This window comes from Manis javanica, chromosome 2, assembly GCF_040802235.1.
Source record: "Manis javanica isolate MJ-LG chromosome 2, MJ_LKY, whole genome shotgun sequence".
Taxonomy (NCBI): domain Eukaryota; kingdom Metazoa; phylum Chordata; class Mammalia; order Pholidota; family Manidae; genus Manis; species Manis javanica.
The window spans coordinates 183,802,372-183,814,956 of record NC_133157.1 but is presented as its reverse complement, the minus strand read 5'-3'; the positions used below and the strand labels follow the sequence as shown (position 1 = coordinate 183,814,956).

Genomic DNA, 12,585 nt, shown 5'->3' with positions numbered 1-12,585 from the left:
AAGGATCAGAGGTGGGGCACAATGAATTTCCAGTGTAAAATGAGCTACTGTTTTAGAAAATTATTCATATGACAGGGATTACTGATTCCCAGAACATATATGTAAAAGTGAGGCTAAATAAAGGAAAGAAGATTCTGGTGATACATTCATCTGCCCTCTTCTTTTTATTCACTTAATCACAGAACCAGGCCATCTGATTTATTACTTAGGACTGTGCTCATATTCAGGATATGTTTAGTACCTTCTTAACTCTTTAAACTATACTAAAGAAAAATAGATGTTTATGTATGTGATTATTTCTTAATTATCACATAAACTGTAAATGAGCTTTCAATATTTCACATGAATTCAAATGAAAGGGAATCCTTAAATTTGGTAAACATATTATGCAAAATTCACACAGGGCACTTTATATTTGAAACTCACAGGATTTCCAAAAGTAATGTCTTTTTTACTCCAATTTAAATATCAAGAAGTCTTATTGGTAGTTCTTCATACAAATCTAACTCAACTTATTTTTAGACAAGGATAAATTTATAGTCACTGCCTCTATCTGGGAAGAAAATTTTATGACAGCTCAAAAATATATATTTTAGGACATATAAATATGAGGGAGGCAAAAAGATAGTTTGAAAACAGAAGAACAGAAAAAGCATACCCTTATATCTCAATCTTTTTCCTAACTGGTTAAAGAACTATTCAACAACTCAAAAATCCCTTTTATATGCACACCTGGTAAGAATACCGAATCTGTAACTTTGCTCCAAGTTACACTGATGTGGTTTTAGACCAGATGTTTAAATGCTACAGTATGTACATTTTCTTCCCCTCTTCTAAGGCAGAAGTAAAGTAAGAGGAATATTTGACTTCACTCCACAAGAGACCTATTTAATAGTTTGGCGGTTATGTAAGTAAAGGTAGCTTGGCTAAGTCAATGTTGACGACATACAAAACGACATGATCCTAATGAGTTGGAAAATATTGGCTCTCATGAGAATAGACCAGATGCTACTGAGCTGAGAAAGCTACTGTATTATTGAGTTTCAATTTTATGAGGTAAAATTTATTATTCAACCATTAAGGTATCCCACATGAAATCTTGCATAAAATACTTTTACAGTTACATTATGGAAAGTAGATTTTTATCTTAACATTAAGACATCACTTAAAAGAGGGATTCAAATGTCTATTTGATTGCCTTCAGCACAGATTTTTTAAGTCTGTAAATTATTTTCCTACAAATACCAGATTAACAGAAGTAGACTATTAACAAAACAATGAACTACCTGAATAGGGAAAAGGTTGTAGCAATTCCTTGTTTTCTTGAGCAAATACAGTCATATGAGACTATATTTTATCTTCTGGCAAAGTGACAAGGGTTATAATTTCTGTGATTTGCACATCATGAGAAACATAAAAATATGTAATTCAACAATTCCAATTTATACATATTTAGTTCTAACATTAACATGTTTTATTCTTTATAATTTCTTTATTTTTTAATTCAATTTTGGATATTTGCTTTTCTTTCATTACGTAATTTCCAATGCAATAGTAAACTTAAAGATCTTACTGTATTGCTGGTCTCATTCACTCGAGAGTGTTTGATAGAACAGAAATAATAGTAATAGAAAGGCCCAAAGGGCTAGCTTTAAAAGACACTTTTATCAGCAAATATCTGTGAGACAATATTTAAGGAAAACACCAAATCGTCATAAGCATAAATTTTCATATGTATAACACTGGATATTTAACCTACCAACATCAGTATTACTGGTAAGCCAGGGAAATTAATGCATGAGAATCATCAACCTAAAAATGGTGAGCCAATTCAGACTATTCAAGTAAGTTTTATAGTATCCAGTTCTACATTATGCAGCTCATTAGAGGAAAAATGCTTAAGACACAGCTGTAAAGTACCTAAAAAGTAGATAAAAGGATAGGGTTTCATATTTCTATTATTGCACTGCATTGCATAGGTCATATTCATAGGTCTGTTGTCCCACTCTCCTAGCAGAAGAGAGAATATATGGTTCATTAGAGGTTTCTGTGAGCCTAGTGTGGCCTCTCTTGTAAACAGTTATATTAAAGAGGCACAACACACAGTTTCTTCAATAACTCCAAATTGAATGTAACCAATTTCTTGAATTTTATTCTCCTCTCATGAAGTTCACTACTCATTATCCTATTTACTTTCTTGTCTTACCCTTTGAATTTACCTTTGCTCTCTATCTTTCCAGATAAAATACTGGACTGACCACAAAACTCCAATTCTGACAGGGGTTATCTCAGTCTCCAAGAACCCCACACCCAAGAACCACCTCCACAGGTAATAACCCCGTATGTAAGATTCCAGTAGGATTCTACATACTCATTATCCTATTTACTTTCTTGTCTTACCTTTGAATTTACCTTTGCCCTCTATCTTTAGATAAAATACTGGATGGATCACAAAACTCCAATTCTGACAGGGGTTATCTCAGTCTCCAAGAACCCCACACCCAAGAACCACCTCCATAGGTAATAACCCCGTATGTAAGATTCCAGTAGGATTCTATCCAGACAAGAGTAACAAATCAACTCCACAAACTATACTGTATTTAGCACTCACAAGAACTCTATGAATAGACATATATCATCACCATTTTACAGATGACAAAGTTAACTGAAACTCAGTGAAATAAATGGACCCGACCCTCCTTCCTTCCAGTACCATATAACCAGATACGGACAGGATTTCCACATTACAATTCAGTGCTCTTTCCTAAATTTCAATAGTTGAAAGTGAAAATATTATTATTATGTGACAGAGATATTCATTACACCAATATCTACATGTAAAATACAGATTAATTCAATGCAGAAATTAAATCTCTAAGAAGCATTAGCATAGACATTTTCATTAATTTAGTGTATTTTGATTTCATTCTGATTTTTGCAAGAGTTGAGGAAGAAAAATTCATTACTATAGCTTCAAAGATAGTAATAAAATTCAATATTCACATAGGTATTCTCTTAAACCTTAAACTTTCACAAAATAGAAAAAACTGATTCAACAAAAATTATCTCGTTTATGTGACATAATAGAGTTTGCTAAAGAAAACACCTTTTCTTTTTAAAGGCATTTTGCAGTTTTGATGCTTGAAATTAAATTTGACATCACATTATTAACCCAACATTTAGAATGAGAACACTTAGGCACAAAGCTGTTGCATATTCTGTTTTAAGACACAATGAAATTCAACAACCTATTGTTACTTGATTTTATATAGCGTCCTGTTTAACAGCGTCAGCTACTAAAAGGAAAAAAGAGGGATACTAGATATTTTTAAAATATCTATTCAGTAAAATAGATATATAATTCTATCCCTGTAAATCAAAAATAAAATGTTTTTCTGTCCTTGGTTTTCTTTATAAAAAAATGAAAAGGACACATAGAAAACTTAACTATCAAAGAATTTATTTCCTTAAAGATTAGTATTCATATTATTTCACAAATTGACATTGATCACAATAGTAACACATATAATAACACAATATGTGTTATTATAATTAGGGAATCAATAACTATATTTTCTTAAGTATCATGATTTCAGAATGAACATTTTTCACATTTAAAATTTTTTAGGAATGTCTTTTACTTTATGTATACAAGTAAGTATTTTGCCAATGATCCCTGCCACCTCTTAACTGGCATAAAAATCAATACTGTATCTTCTAGCTGAGGAATTTTAGATTTTGAAAAGCATGTCATTAATATAAAACTCTTTTTCTTTAGAAACATTTTAAGGTTTTCCCCATTTGTTTGTTGATGTTATCTGGGCCTTCTCCTGTCCTCTCGGTTTCTAGAACTCAACTATTCAAGAAGCAATTGCACAGAATTTTAATTTCTCTTCTTACCAAGAAAAAAATTAGAGCAGTACCTGTATTTACAACCATGTGCACCTTTCATGTTTATAAATATAATAAATATAACACTTTCTCTTACTACATTACATGCATTTTATTATTTTCAAACTCTTAGTAGTAACAAACAAAGTTGATTTCAAACTGTCCTTGTAAGTTAGAACCTCCAGTTAATGAGACAGTATAACAGGAATGCAATTACAAATGAGTTTCTCTAAAAATGTCAAGAATCAGTAACAGTTAAGTTCAGACAGGATTAATCTTGTTTTTGTGGCAGCGGAAATATATAAATTATATATAAACATACAGAAATTTCTTATTCACAAGAACATGTTGCAGAAACAGGCATGGATGAAAAAAGGTGAAAAGAGAAAGGAAGAAATGAATATGACGGTTAGTATCACTGAAATTGCTGACCTTGGGGATCAAGCTGAGTAGTAAGAGCAAGAAGGATTCTGTGACCTAAAGAAGTTTAAAATAGTTGAAAGAGCCACATGTACTGATGAAGACCAGGAATCAGGATCAGTAACAAAGAAACAAAGCATATATAAATGTTAACAAGGTCTAATATAAAGATGAATTTGAGACTACAATTAAGAAAAAAATTAGAAAGTCACCATCAGGAAAATGAAAAAACAACCTATAGGATTGCAGAAAACATTTGCAAACCACATATCTGATAAGGGACTTGTATCTCTAATTTATAAAGGATTCTCACAACTCAAAAGAAAAAGATAAACAGGCCAATTAAAAAATAAATAGCTTCAATATGGAGACTTTCTCCACAGGATATATATATATTTATATATACATACAAAATAGCCAATAAGCACATGAAAAAATGCTCAATATCACTAGCCAATATAAAAATACAAATCAAAACCACAATGTGGCACTAAACACCCACTAGGATGGCTCGAACCAAAAAAGACAGGTAACAACAGTAAGGTGAGGATGTGGAAAAACTGGTACCCTCTTATACTTCAGGTTGGAATATACAATGGTGCAGATGCTTTGTAAAACATTCTGGCAATTCCTCAAAAGGTTACAGATAGAACTACCACATGACCCAGCAATTACAGTCCTAGATACACACCCAAGAGAAATAAAAGCAAATGTCCACACAAAAATTTGTACATGAATGCTCATGGCAGCAATATTCATACTGTTCAAACTACAAACAACCCAAATATCTGTCAATTGATGAATGGGTGAACAAAATATGGCATATATGTACAATGGGGCATTACTCGACAATAAAAAGAAATGAAGTACTGGTTCATGCTACAATATGGACAAATTTCAAAACCAGGATGCTAAGTGAAGGAATTCAGTCACAAAGGACTGTATTTTCATATGGTTCGCTTATAAAAAATGTCCAGAATAGGTAAATCCATAGAGACAAAACTAGATTAGTATTTGTCTAGGGCTGCAGGGAGGGAGATTTGGGGAGTAATGGCTAAAGAATGTGGGACTTCTTTCTGGGGCAATGAAAATGTTCTAAAAATGATTGTGGTGGTAGATGCAGAACTGAATATGCTACAAGCTAAATAATGGGTACCTGAAAAGGGTAAACTGTATCGTATATTAATTATATCTCAAGAAAACTATCCTGGCTTGGAAGAGAGGAGTAACCCTGGACAAAGACATAAATGTGGAAAATAATTCAGTTTTTCTGAAGAACAAGTAGAATATATTAGTGTAATATTAAATCCAACTTGTGTTGACTTGTGTTGTGTTAAAGAACTAGTTATCAAACAAAAATGGATAAGGTAGGAGAATGTTGCCAAATCAGAATTATGTTCAATAGAGACAGAGGGAAAAGCCACTAGGGTAAAGGACAGGAGAAAACTGGATGCTGTGGGTTAGTAACTATCAGTAGGACAGGACAAAGCAGGAATGTAGGCTAGAGGCACAAGATTGCAACTGAAGGTGAGGCAAAAATGTTCAAGAAAAGTATTTGGCTTACAGTCAGTTGTAGAATGGAAGAATAACTGTTCTTCCACACATTAAATCAGAATATAAGTATGAGGGGTCCAAGAATGTACATGGCATAGTCACTCATTGACACAGTAAATGAGAATTAGTTGTAATGTAAAGGATCACATGCTTAAACAAAACATATCAAAGTTTGCAAGGGCAGAATTTTGTCTATTGATGCAAGATAACCAAATGCTTAAACTTTATGCCTTAAATGTATCCTCCCTGGATGTTAAGATAGAAAATTTAGAGACCCAATATTACAAGCACTCTACTCAGAATAAATAACAAAGTAAGACTGGGGGGGTAGGCAACAAAATAAGAGAACTGGACACCTAAGAATCTGGCTTTTTAAAAATATTCAGCTGGTCCTTTTAATTTATCTATTGTAAATTTTATAGCTGCTTAATTTGATAGAAATAAAATTTCCTGACAAATTCCCTCGTAAAACTTACTAAAATCATTCACTTTCCTCAATCTCCCTAATTTGAAAAAATTAGTTTCACTAATTTGAGGCCTCTCAAATGACAGATCAGGTTGTGAATCACTTAATCTGTGGTTGCTTGTCAGGTCATTTTTTAAAATATTTGTGCCATCATTCTGTTAAGACAGAATATCCCCAGAATACGACATTTTAAATAAAATGTTCCTTCACTATTTGATAAATTCAGAAAAAGAAATAGGGAATTAGTTCGGTTAGAAAAAAGGCAAAATACAAAAGTAAGTAACACCACCACCTGTATATTAATATGAATTTTAGCTAAGCCAGTTGACAAAAACGAAAATTCAAATCAAGAGAGATACTAATATTGTGAGAGAGTAAACCAAAACAACTCTGGAGAGAATATCACAAGAAAAAGAAATTTGACAAATAAACAAAAAAATGAATTAGATAATTTCAGATAGTGATGAAATGCCATTGCCAACAAAGCCCTCACTATAGGCCTTATGGATGAGTATCTAAAAGGAAAAGTTTCGTACAGTAATTCCACATCAAACAATGGCCTTGTGAATGACAACAACATAATATCGTACTCCATTTGGTTTGCTATAACAAAATACAACATAATGGGTAGCTTATACAAAACAGAAATGTATTTCTCACAGTTATGGAGACTGAAAGACAAAGATGAGGGAGTCAGACTGGTCAGGTTCTTGTGAGAAGCTCTTTCAGGTGGCAGACTGCTGGCTTCTCACTGTGTCCTCACAAGGGCAACGGCACTCTCTTTGAACTCTTTTTTTTTTTTATGAGGACTCCATCTTTATTACCTATTATCTCTCAGAGGCCCTACCTCCTAACACAATCACATTGACCATTAGAATTTCAATATATGAAATTTGGAAGAACACAACACTCAGGCAATAGCACCTAATTTAGTATACTTAAAATATTCATTAATTTTTTTAAAATTCTGGAGTGAAATAAAATTCATATGACATAAACTCACCCTTTTACAGTGTACAATTCAATGGAATTTAGCATATCCACAAGTGTGAAAACATCACCACTATCTACTCCCAGAACATTTTCACCACCCCAAAAGATACTTATGCCCAATAGCAGTCACTCCCCATTCCTCCTTTTCCCCACTCTGGCAGCCATTAATCTATTTTCTGTCTTTACGGATTTGCCTATTCTAAGCATTTCATACAAATGGAATCATAGCATGTGACTTTTTGTATCTGGCTGCTTCTACTTAGCATACTGTTTCCAAGATTCAGCCATATTAAACCATGTATCAGTACTTTATTCCCTTTTATGTCTGAATAATTTTCTATTGTACAGATACAACACATTTTGTTTATCAATTCATCAGTTAATAGACATTTGTGGTCTTTCTACTTTTTGCTGTTAAGAATAACACTATGTGATCTCCTTTTTATGTGGAATCTAGTGTAAAGCATGATGACTATAATTAATAATACTGTATTGTAAATGGAAATTTGCTAATACAGTGGATTTCAGTGGGCACTCACCACAGAAAAAGATGGTAACTACGTCAGGAGATTTTATGTTGATCAGTTTAACTATAGCCATCCTTTCAGAATATCAGAACATCAAGTTACACAATTTAAATACATAGAATATTCATTAAAAATTAAAGACTTTCACATGCAAAAAGAATAATGATAAAAACATTCATGTACAAGATTTTGTGTGGACATGTATTTTTAATTCTTGGGTGTATACCTAGGAGTAAACTTGCTGGGTCATACGGTAACTTTAAAATTTTACTTCCTGGAGAATAACCAGATTGTTTTCCAAATCAGCATCAGTTATTTTATAAGTTAATAACTCAACAGGAATATACAAATTCCAAACAAATAGAGAAAACTGAAATAAGAAACGGCAATTTTTAAAAAAGAGAGCTAATATACTACAGGAGGACATGAGCAGGATGACAGAAAAAAAGTCAAAAACAACAATCAGACTAATATTAATGGATTGAATTTACTACCTAAAAGGCAGATCATGAAATCTGATCTAAAATATCTAGGTATATGCTATTTCCAAAACATACACCTAAGCATAAAAACAGATTTTAAGTAAAAGAATGTAAAAGGAAACCAGGCAAATTCTAACCACAGAAAAGTTAACTGTAACCATGTTAATATAAGGAAAAACAGATGTAAATCAAAAGACAGGGACAGACTCACTATATTTAACAAAATAATCAATTTAAAAAGAGAGAGAAGTATGCATATGGTGGGGGTGGGGGACGATATGTTTATAAGATAACTAAAGTCTACCAATTATTTTGAGGGACTTTGCAAATTAACACTTTCATATAAGCCACAAGTTTAGAACTTCCAGACTAATGAAGCATTTGTCTTGCCATTCTTTATACAATCATAATACCTGATAAAAATCAACTTTAAATTTTACATTAGTCAATGGCTATATCAAATAAAAAGGCTCTAATTATAATGTATTTTTTAGATTTGATAATATATTCTCCATAGTAATGTCTGAAATTTAAATCTTCAAAAGCATATAAACAAAAACCAACTTTTTATTTTCACGGGCAAATGATGAGAAAAAGGTTATTTTAAGCGTGATTACACTTCATAAAAATATATCCTTCCTTAAAAACTTTTTTGTTACTAACAAAAGTAACATGATTATTTTGATCTGAAACTAAAATACTCAAGCCACCTGTATTTTTGTTTACATGCAAAGTGAGGAACAAGATGAAGATAACATCTCTGGCATCAAAGCAGATTTTTTACTTTTGGTAGTTAATTCACTAATTCAGGGTGTAAGACTGTTTTTCACCAAAAGAGCTTACCAAGTCTTAAAGCATGATTAAGAATTTTATTCCACTTTACCAGCATAATCAAACTTAATGTACTTAATACTTGATTTGGTTATCATTTCACATACATACCTGATCACTCAAAAGTTTTCCATGTAACACCAAACAAAAGGTCAAATGAACAAGGAATTGGTGAAAAATAATCTCTTGCAACTATAAAATATAGCCAGAAATTGGCAGCAGGGAACAAAACAGAATGGCTTAAGTCATATCTGGGGTTTTACACAGGAGCTATAAATATCTATTTTAGCAGAAATACACTACACAATTTAAGTTGAGCATGCTATACATATGGATTTGAAGGATAAAATATTAGTGACCACTAATGAGAATTTTCCATATACTTGTCAAAAAGATTGTGCTCCTACCTATACTTTGGAAAACTTCATTCATCAAAACTTCATTCACTGCTGAAGAGCTGACATTTCCAATATGAGACCAACTTTGATATACTGCTTGCAGCAGAAGTGTCTGTGCCCTGGTAGCTTGAATTGTGAGATTTGGAAGTTCAAATATGCCTTCATTTATAGCAATCTGAGATCTTTGGGCCCTGCATAAGAAAAGAGAAAAAATAACAATATGGTAAATAATATTTGCAAACAACAACATATAAAATGCAGTAGGTTGCAAAGGAAAAAATACAAACTTTTTTTTTTCACTTTTTTTAATACCATGTATTAAGGGTATCTTCCCTTTCTCATTTTACACATATGGCTCCTGTGCACATATGAAAAAACATATAAAATACAGTTGAATTTATAGTGCTTCAATGGTATTTCGACCTGAATCACAAACATTTTTCAGTTGGCTATGGATTTCAAGCTTTAACATGTATAGTAAATAGTATACATTCACATAAATGTCATTGTAGCTCTTTTAACCATAATGCAGGTGTATGTTTAAATTTCCTATCCAATGTAACTGGATATATACATTAGTAGAAATATGTGAACATGTAATATGAAAAATTAACAAAGGTTCACTGGTTTTAGAGACTGCTGCCAGTGACTACATTATTTTCTCTACCAATTATTATGCTCACCTCACTGAGTTTTCTGCCTCTACTTAATTTTTGTTTCTGTTCAGTTCTGACACCATAACCTACACAAAGACTTCCTCGAGTACCCCTGCCCTGATATCATTCCTCAACAGAGCCCATGCATATTTGCTAGGGCTGCTGTACCCAAAGGACCCCAGGCTGGTGGCTTAAGCAATAGAAATTCATTTCTTCATTCCTCTGGAAACAGGAAGTCTGGAGGCTGTTGGCAGCCTGATTGGCTTCTGCCCACACGTCTCTTCTTGGCTCTGTGGCTGGCCGTCTCCCCCTGGGTCTCCACGTGGCCCCACCTTTCTATGATCTCTTCTTAAAGAACCGGTCGTAGTTGAGTAAGGTCCCTTTAAAAGGTTTAATGTGAACTTAATTACCTCCTTAAAGATACTTTCATCAAATACAGTCACATTCTGAGATACTGGGGATTAGGATTTCACCCATACCACTTTGGGGGGTGGGGGGGGTACACAGTTCATCTCATAACCATTCATATTACAGTTTCTCACTTAGTTGTTTTTCAATCATTCCATTGAAATTAGTTCTTTCTTTCCCAAATAGAACACAAGTTTCAAAGATAATAACTGATTATATTTAAAAGTTTATTTACTTCATTCATAGTACCTAGAAGGCTATAGTGTAAATAGTGTTTGTTGTTTGGAAATGTTGGAAAGAATGGGGTAAAAGGATCAAGTGAGAGCCATTTTGTCAATTCTTTGTGGATTTCAGCTCCCTTATCTTTTTTTTTTTTTGAGAGGGCATCTCTCATATTTATTGATCAAATGGTTGTTAACAACAATAAAATTCTGTATAGGGGACTCAATGCTCAATGTACAATTATTAATCCACCCCAAGCCTAATTCTCGTCAGTCTCCAATCTTCTGAAGCATAACGAACAAGTTCTTACATGGTGAACAAGTTCTTACATAGTGAATAAGTTCTTACATGGTGAACAGTGCAAGGGCAGTCATCACAGAAACTTTCAGTTTTGATCACACATTATAAACTATAAACAATCAGGTCAAATATGAATATTCGTTTGATTTTTATACTTGATTTATATGTGAATCCCACATTTCTCCCTTATTATTATTTTTTTTTTCTTTTTTAAATAAAATGCTGAAGTGGTAGGTAATTGCAAGATAAAGGTAGAAAACATAGTTTAGTGCTGTAAGAGAGCAAATGTAGATGATCAGGTGTGTGCCTGTAGACTAAGTGTTAATCCAAGCTAGACAAGGGCAATAAAACAACCACAGATGCAGAAGATAAAATAAAAACTTTTTAAAAGCAGAATTAAATCAAACAGGCAATTCTACTAACTTAAAGATTCACTACTTCAGAACCTCTTACAATAAAAAATAAAAATTCAAACCAGAATAATATCCATTCACATGTATTCATATATTCTGCTCAAGTAATTATACCTTTTCAATCAAGTCAATCACCAAAAATAACCATGAAAATAACACTAACATTAAAGATTTACTAGCAGATCTGCATTGTTCTAAAATGTCTAATATTAACTCACTGAATCCTATCAAAATACTCTTCAAGGGAGGTATTATCATTAACTTCATTTTGCTGTTGAAGAAACTAAGACACAATGAGATAAATTAAGGTGTCAAATATCATACAACTAATAAATGAAAAAGTAGGAAATTTAAGTCTGGGCAATCTGATCCAGAGCTCTCTACCCTATATTTCATCTCATAAGTACTTATCAAGTACTTATATTATACCCAGGTTCCCACTTGATGGTAACACAAAAATAATTTTTAAAAGCTCTGCCTGGAATATCTAATTCATTGATGATTTATTTGTCTGGTTCCATATTTGAAAAAGGTGCCTTATCTAATTTTTCCAAAAAGCAATGCTTCAAAGTAAGCGAACACTGTGAGCAACAAGTTAACAAAGTATTGCACTTGGCTTTATTGCCCTTCATAACTACTGCCGGTTTAGTTTTAGTTTTTTACAAATTGAAAGTTTGTGGCAACCCTGCATGAAGCAAGACTATCAGTGCTCATTTTGTGTCTCTGTTGTCACATTTTGTAATTCTCACAATTATTTCAAACTTCATTTTTATTATATCTGTTTAGGTGAGCTCTGCTCAGTGATATTTGATGTTACCATTGTAATTGTTTTGGGGTGCTACGAACCACACCCATGCAAGACAGCAAACAATTGATAAACTGTATGTGGTCTGACTGCTCTGCTGACCAGCCATTTTCCCCATCTCTCTCCCTTTGCTTGGGTCTCCCTTTTCTCTGGGACATCACAATACTGAAATTAATATTGGGGGCTAATTAATAAGTCTACAATGGCCTCTTTAAGTAT

The 12,585-nt window shown here is 32.8% G+C and overlaps 1 protein-coding gene across 15 annotated transcripts in view; it reads right to left on the bottom strand.

The window, feature by feature from the left end:
* VPS13B (vacuolar protein sorting 13 homolog B) overlaps window positions 1-12,585 on the bottom strand; it is an 861,603-nt gene that overhangs the window by 679,335 nt on the left and 169,683 nt on the right. For all 15 annotated transcript variants that reach the window (XR_012128333.1, XR_012128334.1, XR_012128335.1 and 12 more), the window contains one exon: window positions 9,572-9,753. Coding sequence is in view for 12 of the 15 variants with exons in the window: in XM_073229878.1 (XP_073085979.1) it covers window positions 9,572-9,753 (182 nt within the window). In the remaining 3 variants the exon portion in view is untranslated. The remainder of the gene's footprint in view (window positions 1-9,571; window positions 9,754-12,585) is intronic.